General features: G+C 37.4%; 1 protein-coding gene across 1 annotated transcript; it reads left to right on the top strand.

Annotated features, from left to right (window-relative positions):
* The first annotated feature begins 609 nt into the window (after positions 1-609).
* Positions 610-9295, top strand: LOC148554924 (uncharacterized). Its single transcript, XM_088490552.1, has 2 exons — positions 610-1445; positions 9289-9295. Exons 1-2 carry the CDS (start codon positions 610-612, stop codon positions 9293-9295), a joined length of 843 nt encoding a protein of 280 aa, XP_088346678.1.
* The last annotated feature ends 11434 nt before the right edge of the window (positions 9296-20729 follow it).

Below are 20729 nucleotides of genomic sequence, written 5' to 3'. Positions count from 1 at the left end.
AGCATCTTATGTATATTCTATGATGGTCTGTCTGAATTGTCCAAGATGTCATTGGATTACTCTGCTGGAGGATCTCTTCATCTAAAGAAGACGCCTGCAGAAGCCCAGGAACTCATTGAGATGGTTGCAAATAACCAATTCATGTACACTTCTGAAAGAAATTATGTGAATAATGGGATGACTCAGAAGAAAGGAGTTCTTGAGATTGATACTCTGAATGCAATATTGGCTCAGAATAAAATACTGACTCAGCAAGTCAATATGATTTCTCAGAATCTGACTGGAATGTAAGCTGCATCCGGCAGTACTAAGGAAGCTTCCTCTGAAGAAGAAGCTTATGACCCTGAGAATCCTGCAATGGAAGAGGTGAATTACATGGGAGAATCCTATGGAAACACCTAGAATCCTTCATGGAGAAATCACCCTAATTTCTCATGGAAGGATCAACAGAAGCCTAATCAAGGCTTCAATAATAATGGTGGGAGAAATAGGTTTGGCAATAGCAAGCCTTTTCCATCATCTTCTGAGCAACAGACAGCGAATTCTAAGCAGAGTCTCTCTGACTTAGCAACCATAGTCTCTGATCTATTTAAGACCACTCTAAGTTTCATGACTGAAACAAGGTCCTTCATCATAAATTTGGAGACACAAGTGGGTCAGCTGAGTAAAAGAGTTACTGAAATCCCTCCTAATACTCTCCCAAGCAATACAGAAGAGAATCCAAAAAGAGAGTGCAAGGCCATCAATATAACCAACATGGCCGAACCTAGGGAGGAGGAAAAGGCAGTGATTTCCAGTGAGGAAGACCTCAATGGACGTCTACTGGCCACTAAAGAGTTCCCCAATAAGGAACCAAAGGAATCTAAGGCTCATATAGAGACCATAGAGATTCCATTGAACTTACTGTTGCCATTCATGAGCTCTGATGAGTATTCTTCCTCTGAAGAGGATGAAGATATTATTGAAGAGCAAGTTGCTCAGTACCTAGGAGCAATCATGAAGCTGAATGCCAAGTTATTTGGTAATGAGACTTGGGAGGATGAACCTCCATTGCTCATCAATGAACTGAATGCTTTGGGGCAACTGAAATTACCTCAAAAGAAACCGGATCCCGAAAAGTTCTTAATACCTTGCACCATAGGCACCATGACCTTTGAGCAGGCTCTGTGTGACCTGGGGTCAGGTATAAACCTCATGCCACTCTCTGTAATGGAGAAACTAGGGATCTTTGAGGTACAAGCTGCTAAATTCTCACTAGAATTGGCAGATAAATCAAGGAAACGGGCTTATGGAGTTGTAGAGGATGTCTTAGTGAAGGTTGAAGGCCTGTACATCCCTTCTGACTTCATAATCCTAGACACTGGGAAGGATGAAGATGAATCCATCATCCTTGGAAGACCCTTCCTAGCTATAGCAAGAGCTGTAATTGATGTGGACAGAGGAGAGTTAGTCCTGCAACTAAATGGGGACTACCTTGTGTTTAAAGCTCAAGGATCTTCTTCTGTAACCATGGAGAGGAAGCATAAAAAGCTTCTCTCAGTACAGAGTCAAACAGAGCCCCTACACTCAACTTCTAAGTTTGGTCCCATTAAGCTCTGAGTCTCTGTGAAGCTCTCTAAAGAGCTCACTGTCAAGCTATTGACATTAAAAAAGTGCTTATTGGGAGGCAACCCAATGTTATTTAATTATATTTATTTTATTTTCCATTGTTATTTTATGGTGTCTTTAGGTTGATGATCATGTGAAGTCATAAAAACAGCTGCAGAATTAATGCAAAATCAAAAACAGCACACCCTGGAAGAGAGGCTTACTGGCGTTTAAACGCCAGTAAGGATAGCAGAATGGGCATTTAACGCCCAGCCTGGCAGCATTCTGGGCGTTAAATGCCAGAATGGGCAGCATTCCGGGCGTTTAATGCCAGAAAAGGGTGTCTGGCATCTGGCTGGCGTTAAACGCCAGAAATGGCAGACAGACTGGCGTTTAACGCCAGAAAAGGGTGTCTGGCTGGCGTTAAACACCAGAAAGGGGCAGCAGACTGGCGTTTAACGCCAGGAAAGGTAGCAGAGCTGGCGTTTAACGCCAGAATTGGCACACAGAGGGCGTTTGAATGCCAGAATGGTGCAGGGAGCAGAATTCCTTGACACCTCAGGATCTGTTGACCCCACAGGATCCCCACCTATCACACCAATTCTTTTCTCCTCTTCACACCTTTTCATAACACTCTTCCCCAAATACCCTTGACCAATCCCATCAATACCTCTTCCCCAAACACCATTCACCTATCAAATCCTACCCTCTTCCCCATATCCTCTTCACCACTCACATCCATCCATCATAAACCCCACCTACCTCACCATTCAAATTCAAACCATTTCCCTCCCTAACCCACCCCTTCATGATCGAATTCCCTCTCTCTCCTACACTATGAATACCCCTCCTCACTACCTTCAATTTCACACATCATACACACTACTACCCCCCTTGGCCGAAACCCCTAACACCCTTCATCTCCTCTATTTCTTCTTCTTCTCCTCATTTCTTTCTTCTTTTGCTCGAGGACAAGCAAACATTCTAAGTTTGGTGTGAAAAAAGCTTTGCTTTTTATTTTTTAATAACCATTAATGGCACCTAAGGCCAGAGAAACCTCTAGAAAGAGCAAAGGGAAGGCAATTGCTTCTACCTCCGAGTCATGGAAGATGGAGAGATTCATCTCAAAGGTCCATCAAGACCACTTCTATGAAGTTGTGGCCAAGAAAAAGGTGATCCCCGAGGTCCCCTTCAAGCTCAAAAAGAGTGAATATCCAGAGATCCGACATGAGATTTAAAGAAGAGGTTGGAAAACTCTCACCAACCCCATTCAACAAGTCAGAATCTTAATGGTTCAAGAGTTCTATGCTAATGCATGGATCACTAAGAACCATGATCAAAGTATGAACCCAAACCCAAAGAATTGGCTCACAATGGTTCGGGGGAATTACTTGGATTTCAGTCCAAAAAATGTGAGGTTGGCATTCAACTTGCCAATGATGCAAGGAGATCCTCACCCTTTCACTAGAAGTGTCAAATTTGATCAAAGGTTGGACTAATTCCTCATGGACATTTGTGTGGAAGAAGCTCAATGGAAGAGAGACTCAAGAGGCAAGCCGGTTCAACTAAGAAGACTTGACCTCAAACCCATGGCTAGAGGATGGTTGGAGTTCATCCAACGCTCTATCATTCCTACTAGCAACCGGTCTGAAGTTATAACAGACCGGGCTATCATGATCCATAGCATCATGAATGGAGAGGAAGTAGAAGTTCATGAGATCATATCCCTATAACTCTATAAGGTAGCGGACAAGCCCTCTACTTTGGCAAGGTTAGCCTTCCCTCATCTCATCTGTAACCTATGCAATTCAGCTGGAATTGTCATAGAGGGAGACATCCTCATTGAAGGAGACAAGCCCATCACTAAGAAAAGGATGGAGCAAACAAGAGAGCCCACTCATGGACCTCAACAAGAGCATGAGAAAATTCCTTATCAAGAAATTCCTGAGATTCCTCAAGGGATGCACTTTCCTCCACACAATTATTGGGAGCAACTCAATACCTCCTTAGGAGAATTGATTTCTAACATGGGGCAACTAAGAATGGAGCACCAAGAGCACTCCATTATCCTCAATGAAATCAGAGAGGACCAAAGAGCCATGAGGGAGGAGCAACAAAGGCAAGGAAGAGACATAGAGGAGCTCAAGCACTCCATAAGATCTTCAAGAGGAAGAACTAGCCGCCATCACTAAGGTGGACCTGTTCTTTAATTTCTTTATTCTTATTTTCTTGTTTTTCGAATTATATGCTTTACTGTTTGTCTATGTTTGTGTCTTTATTACATGATCATTAGTGTCTAGTGTCTATGTCTTAAAGTTATGAATGTCCTATGAATCCTTCACCTTTCTTAAATGAAAAATGTTTTCCGAAAAAGAAAAAGAAGTACATGATTTTGAATTCTATCTTGAAATTAGTTTAATTATTTTGATGTGGTGGCAATACTTTTTGTTTTCTGAATGAATGCTTGAACAGTGCATATTTTTTATATTGTTGTTTATAAATGTTAAAATTGTTGGCTCTTGAAAGAATAATGAAAAAGGAGAAATGTTATTGATAATCTGAAAAATCATAAAATTGATTCTTGAAGCAAGAAAAAGCAGTGAAAATCTTGCAGAAAAAAATGGCAAAAAAAGAAAAAGCAAGCAGAAAAGCCAATAACCCTTTAAACCAAAAGGCAAGGGTAAAAAGGATCTAAGGCTTTGAGCATTAATGGATAGGAGGGCCCAAAGGAATAAAATCCTGGCCTAAGCGGCTAAACCAAGCTGTCCCTAACCATGTGCTTGTGGCATGAAGGTGTCAAGTGAAAAGCTTGAGACTGAGCGGTTAAAGTCATGGTCCAAAGCAAAAAGAGTGTGCTTAAGAGCTCTGGGCACCTCTAACTGGGGACTCTAGCAAAGCTGAGTCACAATCTGAAAAGGTTCACCAGTTATGTGTTTGTGGCATTTATGTATCCCGTGGTAATACTGGAAAACAAAATGCTTAGGGTCACGGCCAAGACTCATAAAGTAGCTGTGTTCAAGAATCAACACACTGAACTAGGAGAATCAATAACACTATCTGAATTCTAAGTTCCTATGGATGCCAATCATTCTGAACTTCAAAGGATAAAGTGAGATGCCAAAACTGTTTAGAAGCAAAAAGGCTACTAGCCCCGCTCATCTAATTAAAACTAAATTCATTGATAAGTTTGAGATTTATTGTATTTTCTCTTCTTTTTATCCTATTTTGTTTCTAGTTGCTTGGGGACAAGCAACAATTTAAGTTTGGTGTTGTGATGAGCGGATAATTTATACCCTTTTTGGTAATATTTTTACATAGTTTTTAGTATGTTTTAGTTACTTTTTATCATATTTTTATTATTTTTATTCAAAATCACATTTCTGGACTTTACTATGAGTTTGTGTGTTTTTCCATAATTTCAGGTATTTTCTGGCTGAAATTGAGGGACCTGAGCAAAAATCTGATTCAAAGGCTGAAAAAGGACTGCAGATGCTATTGGATTCTGACCCTGCTGCACTCGAAATGGATTTTCTGGAGTTACAGAAGCCCAATTGGCACACCCTTCATTGCGTTGGAAAGTAGACATTCTGGGCTTTCCAGCAATATATAATAGTTCATACTTTGCTCGAGATTTGATGGCTCAAACTGGTGCCCAAAGCCAGCCTAAAACTTTCTGGCGTAAAATGCCCAAACTGGCACCAAAGCTGGCGTTTAACTCCAGAGACAGCCTATGCACGAAAAAACTTCAATGCTCAGCCCAAGCACACACCAAGTGGGCCCCGTAAGTGGATTTCTGCACTATCTGCACTTAGTTACTCATTTTCTGTAACCCTAGGTTACTAGTTTAGTATAAAAAGTACTTTTAGAGATTTATTTTAGAGCTTTTGATCACTTTTGATCTTTTGACCATTGTTCACGTTTGGAGGCTGGCCTCACGGCCATGCCTAGATCTCTTTCACTTATGTATTTTCAACGGTGGAGTTTCTACACCCCATAGATTAAGGTGTGAAGCTCTGTTGTTCTTAATGAATTAATACAAGTACTATTGTTTTTCTATTCAATTCATGTCTACTTCTTCTCCAAGATATACTCTCGTACTTAATTTAGTTAAGTCAGAATAAAGGGGTGACCCGTGACAATCACCCAATCTTCGTTACTCGCTTAGCCAAGATCCGCGTGCCTGACAACCACAAGCGGTCTACATGATGTTCAACATAGTCATTGGACGACAGCCGGAGTATATTCTTTTGGGTATCTAATACATGGACTGAGTCCATGAGATTAGTATCTTCGTGGTATAGGCTAGAACCAATTGGCAGCCATTCCTGAGATCCGGAAAGTCTAAACCTTGTCTGTGGTATTCCAAGTAGGATCTGGGAAGGGATGACTGTGACGAGCTTCAAACCTGTGAATGTTGGGCGCAGTGACAGTGTGCAAAAGGATTAATGGATTCTATTTCGATACTAGCGGAAACCGACAGATGATTAGCCATGCGGTAGCTGTACTTGGTATTTTTCATCCAAGACGAGAAATCCGACAGTTGATTAGTCATGCAGAAACCGTAGAGGACCATTTTCACTGAGAGGATCCTACAGCTTGCCATGGAAGGGAGCACGCATGATTGGAAGAAGGCAATAGGAATGCAGAGGTTCAGAAGCAACAAAGCATCTCCAAACGCTTATCTAAAATTCCCACCAATGAATTACATAAGTATCTTTATTTTATTTTATGTTTATTTATCTTTTAATTATCAAAATCTCATAACCATTTGAATCCGCCTGACTGAGATTTACAAGATGACCATAGCTTGCTTCAAGCCGACAATCTCCGTGAGATCGACCCTTACTCACGTAAGGTTTATTACTTGGACAACCCAGTGCACTTGCTGGTTAGTTGTGCGGAATTGTGAAAAGTGTGAATCACAATTTTCCACACTAGTGTTGTAGGGTGAGTGTCCATAGTACCTATAGAAGGACTACCAACTTGCTTAGGAGAGGTGTTCCCAGCACTTACATATGTATGTTCTCCTTGTATCTGGCATTCAACGCTTGGGCTGCCCCCTTCTGGGTGTTGGACGCCCATGCCATCCCCTTTTAGGTGTTCAACGCCCCTTATGGTACCCTGGGATCTAGCTTGTTCATCTTCTGCCTTTCCTTCTTCTCCCTGCCTCTTACTGTTCTGAGGCTGGGTGTTTAGGGTATTCCCTAATTGGATAGCTTGGCACTCTTCTCTTATCTGTTCATACAAGTGTTGTCTAGCTTGACTCAACTGTACCTCTATATTCTTATTAGAGGCTCGGGTCTTCTTCACTTCTTCTTGCAAGCTTAGCACTTGTTGTGTGAGATAGTGCAGTTGCTGGGTTAATAACTCACTTTGCTCAGGAGGGTCTGATTTAGTGGTCACTGTCTTAACCTCTCCTTTCATTGGAGTCTCATTAGATGAGTACAGATGCTGATAGCTGGCAACTGTCTCAATGAGCTCGTGAGCTTCCTCAATTGTCTTTTTCATGTGGATTGAACCACCAGCAGAATGGTCTAAGGATATCTTAGCTATATCTATGAGTCTATAATAGAAGATGTCTAACTTTACCCATTCTGAAAATATTTCAGTAGGGCATTTTCGTAGCATCATCATGTACCTCCCCCACGCCTCATAAAGAGACTCATTATCATCTTGTTTGAAGCCTTGAATGTCCAGTCTTAGCTGGGTTAGCTTCTTTGGAGGAAAGTATTGATTCAAAAACTTTCCCACCAGCTTACTCCATGAGTTCAGGCTTGCTTTGGGCTGAGCATCCAACCACCTCTTTGCTTGGCCTTTTACAACAAATGGAAAGAGCAATAACCTGTAGACATTTTGGTCCACTCCGTCAGTGTACACAATGTCAACATATTGCAAGAATTCAATAAGGAATTCTGTGGGCTCCTCTTGAGGAAGTCCTTAAAACTAGCAGTATTGCTGCACTAGAGTGATTAACTGTGGGTTGAGCTCAAAATGAGCTACTCCAATAGGGGGAATACTAATGTTGCTTCCATAGAAGTCAGGAATAGGGGCTGTATAAGACCCCAAGGTTCTTCTTGGTTGTGCCTCTTCCTCTAGATCTATAGTGCACTCTTCCTATTCCTGCATACACATACAAGAGACAAAGAAAAGTGGGAGTCTCTATGTCAGAGTATAGAGAGCTCCCAGTGAGATACCAAAAAGAGAAAAAAGGGACAAGAATTAAATATTTTTTTCAAAAATAAATAATTAAAATAAAAACTAATTCAAAAATAAAAAAAATAATTAAGAGATTTTGAAAAGATAAGAAAAGAAAAGATTAAGAAAAGATATGACAACCAATTAACTAACAAGATTTGAAATTAAAAAGGAGATTTTCGAAAATTGGGGATAAAAAGTCAAATAAAGATTTTGAAATTCAAATTTGAAATAAAGAAAGACTAAAGAAACACCAAACTTAAAATTAAAACAAGGTAAAGCAAATAATTAATTAAAAAAATATGAAAATAAGATAAAAGAGTTGATTTTGAAAAAAAATTTTGAAATTGAAAAAGAAAGAGTCAATCAACGATTTGAAAAATTAAAATTGAAAGGAAAAGTCAAATAAGATAGGATAAGATTTTAAAATTAAGACAGAAGATTTCATTTTGAAAAAAATTGAAATTTAAAAGGAGAAAGTCAAAAGAAAATCTTGAAAGTTAAAATTGGAAAGAAAAAGTCAAACACATATTAGGAAAGATAAGATTTGAAATTTAAAATTTTAAACTTTACTAACAAGAAAACACCAAACTTTAAAAAAAAATTTATCAAAAAGGCAAGATTTTCAAACTTTTTGAAAGGAAAAACACAAAAAGACAACAAACTTAAAGATTTTAAGATCAAACTAGGAAAAATATCAAGAACAATTCGAACACAATGAAGAACACTCATGAATACTTTTTGAAAATTTAAGAAAAGACAAATACAAAGAGGCACTAAACTTAAAAATTTTAAAATCAAATGACACTAATTTTCGAAAATTAAAGGAAAAAGAACTAAAAGATACCAAACTTACAATTTTTAAAATCAAATAAGAAAAATAACAAGAACAATTTCGAAAACAAGGAAGAACACAAAGAACAATTTTTGAAAAACTAAATGAAAGAAAAACCAAGAAACACTAAAGAGACACCAAACTTAAGAATTTTGAAATCAAAGACTCTAATTTTCGAAAGGTTAGAGAAGAAAAGAGAAGACTCAAAAAGACACCAAACTTAAAGATTAACACAAGACTCAAACAAAAGATAAAGAAAAGAAAATGTTTTGAAAATGTTTTTGAAAAAGAAAACAAAAGACACAAACAAAAGAGCAAATAAAACATAAAGAATACCTAATCTAAGCAACAAGATAGTCCGGTAGTTTGTCAAACTCGAACAATCCCCGACAACGGCGCCAAAAACTTGGTGCACGAAATTGACTCCGTAACTTTCCACAGAAAATGTTGATTTGAACTAGCAATGGATACCTTGTAGATCTTAGTCAGGTGGATAGAAAAGATTATTGTTGTTGTGAAAAATGCATAAAACAAAATAAATAAATAAAACGTTACTAGATAGGTGTGAAATCAATGGTATGAGAACGATTGAGACTTCGGAGATGCTTCTTCTTTCTGGATCAACTTTTCTCACCATCTACTCAAACTTCTGATGATTCATTCCATGGCAGGCTGTAAATGACTAATGCCAGGTCAGTGGTCATTAGTCTCCTCTGCTTCAGATCAAACGCCGGGTCAGCGGTCATCCAATCTGAACGGGGGTGAAGCTCTAGCAGTCCACTCCCTTGGTGATCCTACTCAAAGCGCCACAGACAAGATCAGATCTTCCGAATCAGAGAATGCTGCTTCGTTAATTCTAGCCTATACCATAAAGGCCCTAATCGCCCCGTACCTCGGCTGAACTGATGTTTCCAAGTCCCCAACGAAGTCGTGGATTAGCCGTCTAAGAGATATATAATCAAGCTTGTGGTTCAATACTATCCCATCAAGGACTCGCAAGAACCCATGTAGAATAGGGATGACGGTCAAGTTACACTCCCAATTCATTAGGATGAAGAACGAAGATACATCTTAGAATGGAATCAAGCATAGATTGAAATAAAATAGTGATATTATTAATCCATAAGAATCTGCAGAGCTCCTAACCTTAACGTAGTAGGTTTAGTTACTCATAACTTACAGAAAAGTAATGTAGAAAATGTAGAGTGGCCAAGAGCCGGTAGAAGATCCTAAACATGGTTGATCTTCTCCTATATATACTAGTCTAATAACTAAGGATTACAGAAATAAGGTAAACTAGTCTTGTAGTGCGAAAATCCACTTCTGGGCCCACTTGGTGAGTGTTTGGGCTGAGCTAAGGGTGTCTCCACGTCCTAGGACTCCTCTTAGGCGTTGAACGCCAGCTTTGGACTCCTTTTTAGGTGTTGGATGCCAGCTGCTCCCTTTTGGGCGTCCAACACCAGGAAGAGGGTGAAGTGCTGGCGTTGAACGCCAGCTTTGGACCTTCATTTCCAGAGCAAAGTATAGACTATTATATATTTCTGGAAAGCCCTGGATGTTAACTTTCCAATGCCTTTAAGAGCGTGCCATGTAGAATTTTTTAGCTCCAAAAATTTTCCTTTGAGTATATGGAGGTCAGAATCTGACAGCATCTGCAGTCCTATCTCTGTCTCTGAATCAGACTTTTTCCAAAGGTTCTCAATTTCAGCCAGAATTTACCTGAAATCATCATAAAACACAAAAACTGAAAGTAGAATCTAAAAATATGAATTTTGCACTAAAACCTATGAAAATATAATAAAACTTAAACAAAACATAACTAAAACTATATGAAAATGATGCCAAAAAGCGTATAAAATATCTGTTCATCACTTGGGTATTGGCCCCTTCATTGTAGAATACAACTCTAGGTGACTCTTCAGCAATTTCTATGGGAATCATAGCTTCCATTCGTAAGCAAGTCGGAAAGGTGATTTTCCAGTTGTGGAATGAGGGATTGTCCAATATGCCCATAAGACTTGAGGGAGCTCGTCAACCCATGCTCCCTTTACATCTTGTAATCGATGCTTCAGCCCGGCCAATATGACTTTATTTGCAGCTTCATCTTGTCCATTAGCCTGAGGATGTTCTACCGATGTGAATTGGTGTTTTATTTTGAGATCGACCACCAAATTCCTGAAGGTCGAGTCGGTGAATTGAGTCCCATTATCCATGGTGATGGAGTGGGAAACCCCAAATCTTGTGACAATGTTCTTATAGAGGAACTTTCGACTTCTCTGGGTAGTGATGGTTGCTAATGGTTCCACCTCAATCCACTTAGTGTAGTCAATCCCACTATGAGGTATTTGACTTGTCTTGGAGCTTGGAAAAATGGTCCGAGGAGATCGAGTCTCCATTTTGCAAACAGCCAGGGGAAGGTGACGCTAATAAGCTCTTCGGGAGGTGCAACATAGAAGTTGGCATGCTTCTGGCAAGGCGGGCACTTTTTGACAAACTCAGTCGTTTCCCTTTGAAAGGTCGGCCAGAAGAAGCCAACCCGGATCACCTTCTTGGCTAGTGATCAGGCTCCGAGGTTGTTCCCACATATGTCATTGTGTACTTCCTCTAAGACTTCCTTTGTCTTAGAGGTCGGGATGGACTTCAAGAGATGCGTTGATATTCCTCTTTTATATAGGATATTGTGGACCAACGTGTAATTTTGTGCCTCCCTTATGAGTCTTTGAGCCTCATTTTCATTTTCAGGGAGAATATCAAATTTAAGATAGTTAATTATAGGGACAATCCATCCTAGATTTTGATTAGATATAGCCATCACATCAGAGTTGTCATCTTTCTTTGATATTGATGGTGCATGGAGAGTCTCCTGGATGAGGCTTCTATTGTTAACCCTTGGCTTGGTGCTAGCTAATTTGGAAAGGACATCTGCTCAGGCGTTTGATTCCCAAGTTATATATTGGACCTCTCCTTCCGAGAACTGTGCTAGTTGTTCTTGTACTTCATCTAAGTATTTCTTCATGTTAGGATCTTTGCCTTGGTAAGTGTCATTAATTTGTGAAGTTACCACTTAAGAGTCATCGAACACTATCCATTTTTCTGTTCCTACTTCTTTAGCCAGCTTCAAGCCAGCAAGCAAGACTTCATATTCTGCTTGATTATTAGAAGTTGGAAACTCGAACCTTAACGAGAGTTCTATCTGAGTTCCTTGCTTACTTTTCAAGATGACTCTTGCTCCACTGCTGGCTTTATTAGATGATCCATCCACGTATAGGCTCCATGCTGTTGGGCTTCCCTGACTTTCAGTGTATTCAGCTACGAAATCAGTGAGGTATTGAGATTTGATTATTGTCTGAGCTTCATATTTTAAATCAAACTCAGACAATTCTATGGCCCACTGCAACATCCTTCCTTCCAGGTTTGTCTTTTGTAGAATGTCTTTCATTGGTTGAATGGTACAGATTTTTATAGTGTGATCTTGGAAATAAGGTCAGAGCCTTCGAAAAGTGAGGATAAAAGCATACGCGAACTTTTCTATCTTTTGATAGTTTAATTCTGCTCCTTGTAAGGCTTTGCTGACAAAGTAGATGGCTGTTCATTCTCATCTTCTCTGATCAAGGCTGAAGCTATAGCTCGGCTTGCCACTGCCAGGTAGAGAACAAGCTCTTCTCCTGCTATAGGTTGGGTAAGTATGGGAGGTTGACCCAAGAAAGCCTTGAAGTCCTAAAAAGCTTGCTCGAATTTTGGAGTCCACTCAAACTACTTCACCTTTCTAAGGATTGAGTATAAGGATAGTGATTTTAATGCTGATCCTGCTAGGAACCTGGATAAAACAGCCAACCTTTCATTTAATTGTTGAACTTCTTTGAAACAAGTCAGATTTTTCATGTCTAGTATGGCTCTACACTTGTTCGGGTTTGTTTCTATGCCTCTTTAAATTAGTATAAAGCCTAAGAATTTTCAGCTTCTACTGCAAAAGTGCATTTTGAGGGGTTTAGTATCATTTCATGCTTCCTTATTGTAGAAAACACCTCGGAGAGGTCGAACAAGAGTGCTGAGTCGATCTTGGTTTTAACAAGCATGTCATCCACATCTACCTCCAAAGGTTTTCCTAAGTAGGAAGAAAATACCTTGTTCATCAGCCACTAGTATATAGCTCCGGCATTCTTTAACCCAAAAGTCATTACTACATAGCAATAGTTAGCCTTAGGGGTTATGAATGAAGTCTTTTCTTGGTCTGGTTTGTACATCGCAATTTGGTTATATCCCGAGTAAGCGTCCATGAAGAAGGGTAGGGATCCTTAGGATAAACTTTGTTGAGGTCAGTGTAATCTATACACATCCTCAACTTTTCATTCTGCTTCTTTACTAGAACCACATTCGCCAGCCAAAGTGGATATTTTATCTCTTTTATGAATTCGGCTTCTAATAATGCTTGCACTTATTCATCCATGACCTATGTCCTTTCTTGCCCAAGTTTTTTACTCTTTTGCTGGACACATCGGCAGCCACCAAGCTCAATAGTGTTAACTTTTTTTTTTGCTTGGACTGCCTTTTAAATTGAGACTTTCATTGTAACATTTGCGTGCTAGATTTTGATCTCCCTTGTAGCAATTTCTTCTACAGTAGGAAACTTCATAGATGAGGCGTAGAGACAACTGCTGCAAGTCGATTCAGGGTTGTTTGACCTATTATGCTGAAATGACGTCAACTACGATGTAGTCAATGCTTAATATCTTTGACCTCGTGACTTTTCTAAAGGTAGTATATAGAGAGATATACCCAAGAGGTTAGATCGACGTGTCCCCCAATCCGAAGAGGTTATCTGGGTATGCCTTTAGATCCTTTTCTTCTAGCCCGAGCTTATCAAAAGCAGGTTTAAACAAAAATCTGCCGAGCTACCTTGGTCCACTAGTGTTCTATGGAGGTTTGCATTGGTAAGGATCATTGTTATCACCACAGGGTCGTCATGGCCAGGTGTTACCCCTTGAGCATCTTCTTTAGTGAACAAGATGGTTGGTAAGTCGAGAGATCTGCTATCTTCCCTGACTTGGTACACCTCTTTAAGATGCCTTTTCCGTGATGATTTTGATATTCCTCCTCCAGCAAATCCCCATTAATCATGTGCATGTGTCGCTCAGGAGTTTGAGGTGGACGTTCTTGTCGTTTTCCTTCTTCATCTCTTTTTCTTTTCCTTTTATCGTCCGACCTATCTGCCAAGTACCTATCTAGTCGACCTTCTCTGGCCAAATTTTCAATGACATTCTTTAAATCATAGCAATCATTGGTAGAATTTCCATAGAATTTGTGATATTCGCAGTATTATGTCCAACTTCCTGCCTTTTTGTGTTTGATTGGACGAGGAGGTGGAAGCTTCTCGGCACCACAAGAGAGACCCAGAGGGGTGTATATTTATAATATCTTCGGGGTTTCTCCGAGTTGTATTCTTCTTTCTTCTTAGCTTCTTTCTCTTTTTTTTCTGAGGTGGATAGGGCAGGCTAGGTCTCGGGAGTGGCTCTCTTAGTCAGGAATTCTCCTCCATGTTAATGTACTTCTCTGTCTACTCTTGCACTTCGTACAAGGAAGTCAGGTGTCACTTGGATATAGATTGAGAGAACGTCCCTTCTTTTAGGCCATTAACTAAACCCATTATAACTGCTTCAGTAGGTAAGTTTTGTATTTTCAAGCACGCCTTATTGAATTTTTTCATATAATCTCAGAGCGTCTCTCTGACCTCCTATTTTACTCCAAGCAGGCTCGGTGCGTGTTTCACCTTATCCTTCTGAATCGAGAATCTTGTAAGAAACTTCCTTCCCAGGTCGTCAAAATAAGTTACCGACCAAGGAAGTAAGCTATCAAACCACTTGATCGTGGCATTTGTCAAGGTTGTCGGGAAGGCTTTCCAACGAGTAGCATCAGAGGCATCAGCTAGGTACATCCGACTTTTGAAATTACTAAGGTGATTGATAAACCCCAATTTTGTGGTTTATCTTGTGTTGAATTTAGGGAATTTTATCAACTTATCTCACATTTATTCAATGTAATAGCATGATTTTGTGAATCTCTCCTAATTTGTGCTTAAGAGTGAAAACATGCTTTTTAGGCCTTTAAATTGCTAATTTTGATTCACTTTGGTTTCACTCGATGCCTTGATATGTTTGTTGAGTGATTTCAGGTTCATAAGGCAAGAAATGGATGGAAGAAGTGAAGAGAAAAGCATGCAAAGTGGAGAATTCATGAAGAAATGAGCATTTGGAGGATTCAAGCCCACGCGCACGCGTCATCCACGCGTACGTGTGAGAAGGACATTCATGGTCATGCGCGTGCATCACCCACGCGTACGCGTGAGGAGAGAATTTGCCAGCGATGTGCATGCGTGACGCTGATCACGTGACCTCATTAAAGTGAATTCGCTTGGGGCGATTTCTAAGCTTTCGAGGCCCAAATCCAACTCATTTCTGAGGCTATTTGATGCAGAATTCAATATTGGACAAAGGGAGAGCAATTAGTTAGTGTAGGAAGCATGTCTTAGGTTAGTTCTAGAGAGAGAAGCTCCGTCTTCTCTCTAGAAATTAGGGTTCTTAGTTTATTTTCATCTTAGATTTAGGGTTTAGTTCTTATTTTCATCTAGTTTCTTCTACCTTTTCTTATTCTAGTGACTTAATTTCCTTAGTTTATCTTGTTAATTTCTCATTTTGGTCATTTTTATGTTTATGAACTCTTGTCAATTTTAATTTCATTTAATGCAATTTGAGGTATTTCATGTTAATGTTGCTTTCTTTAGTTGTTATTGTTGATTTCTTGCATTGGGTAGTTTAGATCTTATTATTCCTTACAATTTTACTATACTTTCCTTTTATGTCTTCCAAGTGTTTGACAAAATGCTTGGTTGGATATTAGAGTAGTTTTTGAGCATTCTTGGCTTGGAAAGAGAAATTAGGTAATCTTGAGTCATTAACACCCAATTTAGATTGGTGATCTAGAATTGTTAGTTAATATTATTTCCATTGACTCTAATCTCTTGCTAATTCAATTAGTAAGTTGATTAGGACTTATGGATTGAGATTAAATAGTTCTATTTGACTTTCTCTCAATATGAAGATAACATTATACCTTCTTCCTATGTTGGAGATGACGAAATAGGATTCGCTCTTGTTAATTATTGTATTATGATTAATGACTAGGATAGAAAGCCTAGATTCTTAATCCTTGCCATGAATGCCTCTCTTTATTACTTGCTTTCCTTAATTGTTTTCTTTACTTTCATGTCATTTAATTTCTTGCATATTTATCAACCCAACCCATGAAACCTATAACCAATAATTGAACACTCGATTGTAATTCCTACGGAGAACGACCTGGGACTAATACTCTCGGTTATTTTTATTGGGTTGGACTTGTGACAACCAAAATTAAACTCTGATTGAGGATCGTTTGTCAGTTGGGAACTATACTTCGACGAGACTATTTGTATGAAATTCCTACCAACGATAATCTTCACATCAAGTTTTTGGCGCCGTTGCCGGGGAATTGCAATGTGTGCTTGTTATTGGTTATTGTATATATGTCAATATTGTGAATAGCTTGATTTTTAGTTTGTTTTCTAGTTTTTGCTAGTTTTAGTATTATTTTTCTCTTGCTACTATGAATTCTCATCCTTTTGGCTATGAGTTTAGTTCAAACTATGTTGTAGAAAATGGAAATAAAAGCTTCAATAGAGGTTTGCATCAAGGATTTGGAAATCAAAGATGGAAGGAGCCTCAAGCATATAGACAACCTTCTTGGCAACAACCTCTTCCGGTTTCTTATGGGTACAACCCAACTCCTAATGCTTACCAATCTAATGGATGTGGTGACCCTCATTGTAATTCCTAGGGAGAACGACCCAGGACTAATACTCTCAGTTATTTTTATTGGGTTGGACTTGTGACAACCAAAATTAAACTCTGATTAAGGATTGTTTATCGGTTGGGAACTATACTTCGACAAGACTATTTGTGCGAAATTCCTAACCAACGATAATCTTCACATCAGTGATGCCTCGGGTCGGTCGTTCCGTCATAGAGATCCATGTCGGGGGTTTTGAAATTTCTTGGTACTCTGGTCCGCATGATCTCTTCAACGAATGGATCTTCACCTCCTAAGGGGCTCTCTTCCCGATCTATTCGATTGCTCCGTCTTCGGAGATCAGCTTCCAATCTTAAGAACTTTTCTTCTAGCTCCTTTTGTCATCGCACCTCCCTTCATAGTTTTGGTTCTACTTCCCGTTGTCCTTCAGCTTCTTGTTCGAGCTGCTCTAGTTGTCCATGATGGCCATGGACTAAACCTAGTATCTCTGTTGGATAGGGAGATTCTTCATCTTCCGGCGGATAGGCCTCTAACTCAATCCGCCTTGGTGTGGGTTTCCTGAAGTCCTTTCTCTATGGGGAATGTAAATTCTTTCCGAGGAGGAGGTATTACAAGTGTGAGGTCATCATGATGGGGCTCCGGTTCTGATTCAGATGTCGTATGACCATCTTCGTAGTGATCGTCTGTCATTATCAAGGGTTGAATTCCAGGTCTTCGGCAACGACATCAATGTTACGAGGGTTACCTGAAACATTGATTTGGGCCTAAGCGTGAGGCCAGACTTTTTATGAGGCAATGTCCGACTTGTTCTTGCGTCGAGGTTCTGTCGTCCGAGTTCCTCGTGAGGAAGTGAGGGTAGTACTTGCAAGAGACTCCGATGCTTAAGTTAACAAGGGTTTTAGGCAGGTTTTAGTAGAATAGAATGTGTGTATACCTAAAGAGTGTCAGTATATTTATAGTAAAGCTAATAACCACATTTGTTGAAGTAGTTCCACCTTTATTGATGGATAACCGTTCTCTTAATCTTGGTAGTTTGTTAGAATTTATCTTTTAGGGAAGAAAGAGATTGTTGGAGAGATTCGAGAAAGCAGTTACTTATTTTAAACCCTGCGTGGTGTCCGACCTCCTTAAAGAGATCGGGTATATGATGGAAGCTACTCCTTTGAGTCAGGCCTTTATTTTTATTGGGCCTAATTTTTATGCTTTGGACTAGAGTATGAACAGTTAATATTAAAGATATAGAATATATAACTAAAAAAAAGTAGCATAACCTAAAAAGAGGTAGAAAGATTTAAAAAAAATATATATCAAAACATAATTCAAAAAAAAGTAAGCTAAGGTTATAGCATCTCAAAAAAATATATATTATGCAGCAAATTAGAGAACTATCAATGCAAATGTATGTCTAAAAATTAAGAGTACATTATATATTATAAATAAATGAATTCCCCGCTATTACTTACAAATAAAATTGAACGGATAAAGTTTTTAAACACTCTTATACTTTATCTGTATTTTTAACCTGCTATAAAATATAAAAAACCGATATACAACGTATCATTAACAAAATAATAATAATTCTAATAAATAAATACACAAATAAAGCAGATCAATCAAATATAAATTTCGCAACAAAAATATGGTATATATAAAAGTTCATATGGAAAAGAACAGTGGCGGAGCTTAGTTCAGGGCCATGGCCTTCCCAAACTTTTTATAAAAAAATTAGTAGTATTTTTTTAAAGAGTAAAAATTAATTTAATTGATTTAAATACTTTATTATGACTTAAAGTACTCAATAAGTTCAATAAGCAACACTCTTTTTACTTTTAAGTTTAAATATAAAAAAATAAATATTTTTTTATTTATTTAATTTAATATTATTTTATATTTTACTATTTATTTAATTTAATTTTTTATATGATAAAAAATAATAAAATATTCAATAAGTATTAATATTATTGTATTTGTATAAATTAATAAAAAAATTTCAATAAATATTATAAATTTTAATATTTGTCCTTCTAACTTCTTCTTTACATATTCTATAGGATATATATTCAAATTTTTATATAAAATAATAATAAAAAATCAAAGAGTTGATGCATTTTTTTAAGAGGAATGCTAATATTTAAGAAGGAGAACATATAATTTTTATAATATTAACACTTGTAGTTCTTCTACTTTAATGAATCATAAAAAAAGTGAGATACAACCTTTAAAAGTTTAAAAAATTACATCTGATGACCTTAATTTTTTGGAACGAGACCCTAAAAAACGACTTTAAATTTGGCAATATCACCTAAACTAGAGAGATGAGATTAGACGAACTTATCTTAAATGGAGTCTATATCAAAAATATTTTGACAATTATCTTCTATGTGACCCCACCAAAATTTTGTTTCAAGTTCCGCCACTGAAAAAGAAGATAAAGAATTAATGGAATATGATACCTGACACAATGGTCTGAAATATATCCAGGCTTCTTGATTTATATATAGTATGTAGTAACTAGGAAACTCAAGACCAAAGTTTTGATGAACTAAAACTTAAATCTAATCATTTTTCTAAACGAATACTATTAGAGCCAGCCAGCCACATCACATGCACGTGCCACATGTGCAATTAGGAGCACCATGATCTCATTTTAGCATCTCTTTGCTGGCTCTAATATGGGGTTTGATTTTTTCTTTTTCTTTACATTATTTAAATGCTAACAAGTTGGTTCTGATTTTCCTTGTCACAAAGTCTTTTGGAGGCAAGTATCCAAAGTTTTCCAACCTTCGCTCCATTCTTTCATCAAAGAATCAATGAGATGCAACAAGGGAAGAAAGAAAAAAGGATAAATTAATTTTCTGTGCTTCATTGAGATTTAAGTTATATATATATATTATTTGATACACTTACATTTTGTAAAATAAGACATTAATATTTCTTATAAATATGAAAATAATAAAAAAAATAAAAAACATTAATCCTCAACTATGTTACGTATATACAAAAAATCAATAATTAAATTAATTAACTATTTAAAATATATATTAAAATATAAAATATATATTAAAAATAAATCAAATAATATATATTTACATAAATGTATAGTAATTGATTTGATAGTTATTTTTTGAAAAAGTATAGAAAGCTAATAGAATATCTGTACAATATGTACAATGGGGGTTTAGGGATGTTCGATTCAGTAAGATATCATATGTTTATTATCCCTGGTACCTGGATGGTTATTTTGGATAGTATAGACTATAGATGTATTGTGTTTGAAAAATTAGTAATATTTTATTTTGGATGTTTATTTTTTAACTCATATTAGACCAAATAAATAGTCTATTGTACACATTATACAAATATTCTATTGGCTCTCTAACGGAATTCTTAATTTTTTTTGTATGTATATAATTTTTTTATCGACCATATATTATTGCAACGAGTTATTTATCAGAAAATAAATAAATAAAAGTCATTATTAGACCAATTCAAGATTTGAAATTGATCGTTATTATTGTGTCTCTCTCCAATAATAAGAATGGATGAGCTTCACCAGGAAGCTGCAATTTCACATGGCTTCCATCTGTCCTAGTACATGGTTAGGTACCAAAAATGTGATATAGGCTAAATAAAAAGTGCACTAATATACATTTACCATAGACCATCCATGTGTGCATGCATGTGAATATTGAAAGGGTATCAAAGAAAATTAAAAATTAAATTATATATATTTGTATATGAGAAGTGGCAGTTGGTAGGTTCAGACCATGATTGATCAAGTGAAGCACTTTTCTCCCATTTCTATATGTTTGTGGATTCTTCCTCTTAATAATATATTATATATATTCTCCATCCTTGTGAGCATGTCCCTATAGCTACTTTCATCCATTGCCTGCTTCTTCTATCTTATAAAACCAGATACCTTATTCTAGGAATTAATAATGATCATTAATTACCGGATTAATTTGAGGATTTTTTTGTTCTTCATATTATCAAACTATAATAAAACTACAATGATTTCAATCATCAAAACAAAAACAAAGATAAAAAAAATAAAGAATTTTGTTGCATTGCATGCATGGTTTCCTTTATTAGCTGGCACATATGCATATGTTCCTAGCATTTCACTAATGGTCAATTGAGTGTAGAACTGATACTCTGCTGGTTATTTGTGGCCATTTCAATTATTTTTTTTATTTAATCCAATTTAATGAATGATAGAACTTGTCTTATATCAAGTTTCTTCCTCCCTTGTAACATGGAAAGATTC

This window comes from Arachis ipaensis, chromosome B6, assembly GCF_059453495.1.
Source record: "Arachis ipaensis isolate K30076 ecotype BB chromosome B6, ASM5945349v1, whole genome shotgun sequence".
Lineage (NCBI taxonomy): Eukaryota > Viridiplantae > Streptophyta > Magnoliopsida > Fabales > Fabaceae > Arachis > Arachis ipaensis.
The sequence above is the reverse complement of the archived record's forward strand: the minus strand, read 5'-3'. Positions and strand labels throughout refer to the sequence as shown.

Excerpts from the sequence above, each read along its gene's own strand:
- LOC148554924 (XM_088490552.1), top strand. The coding sequence starts at position 610 with ATGACTGAAACAAGGTCCTTCATCATAAATTTGGAGACACAAGTGGGT.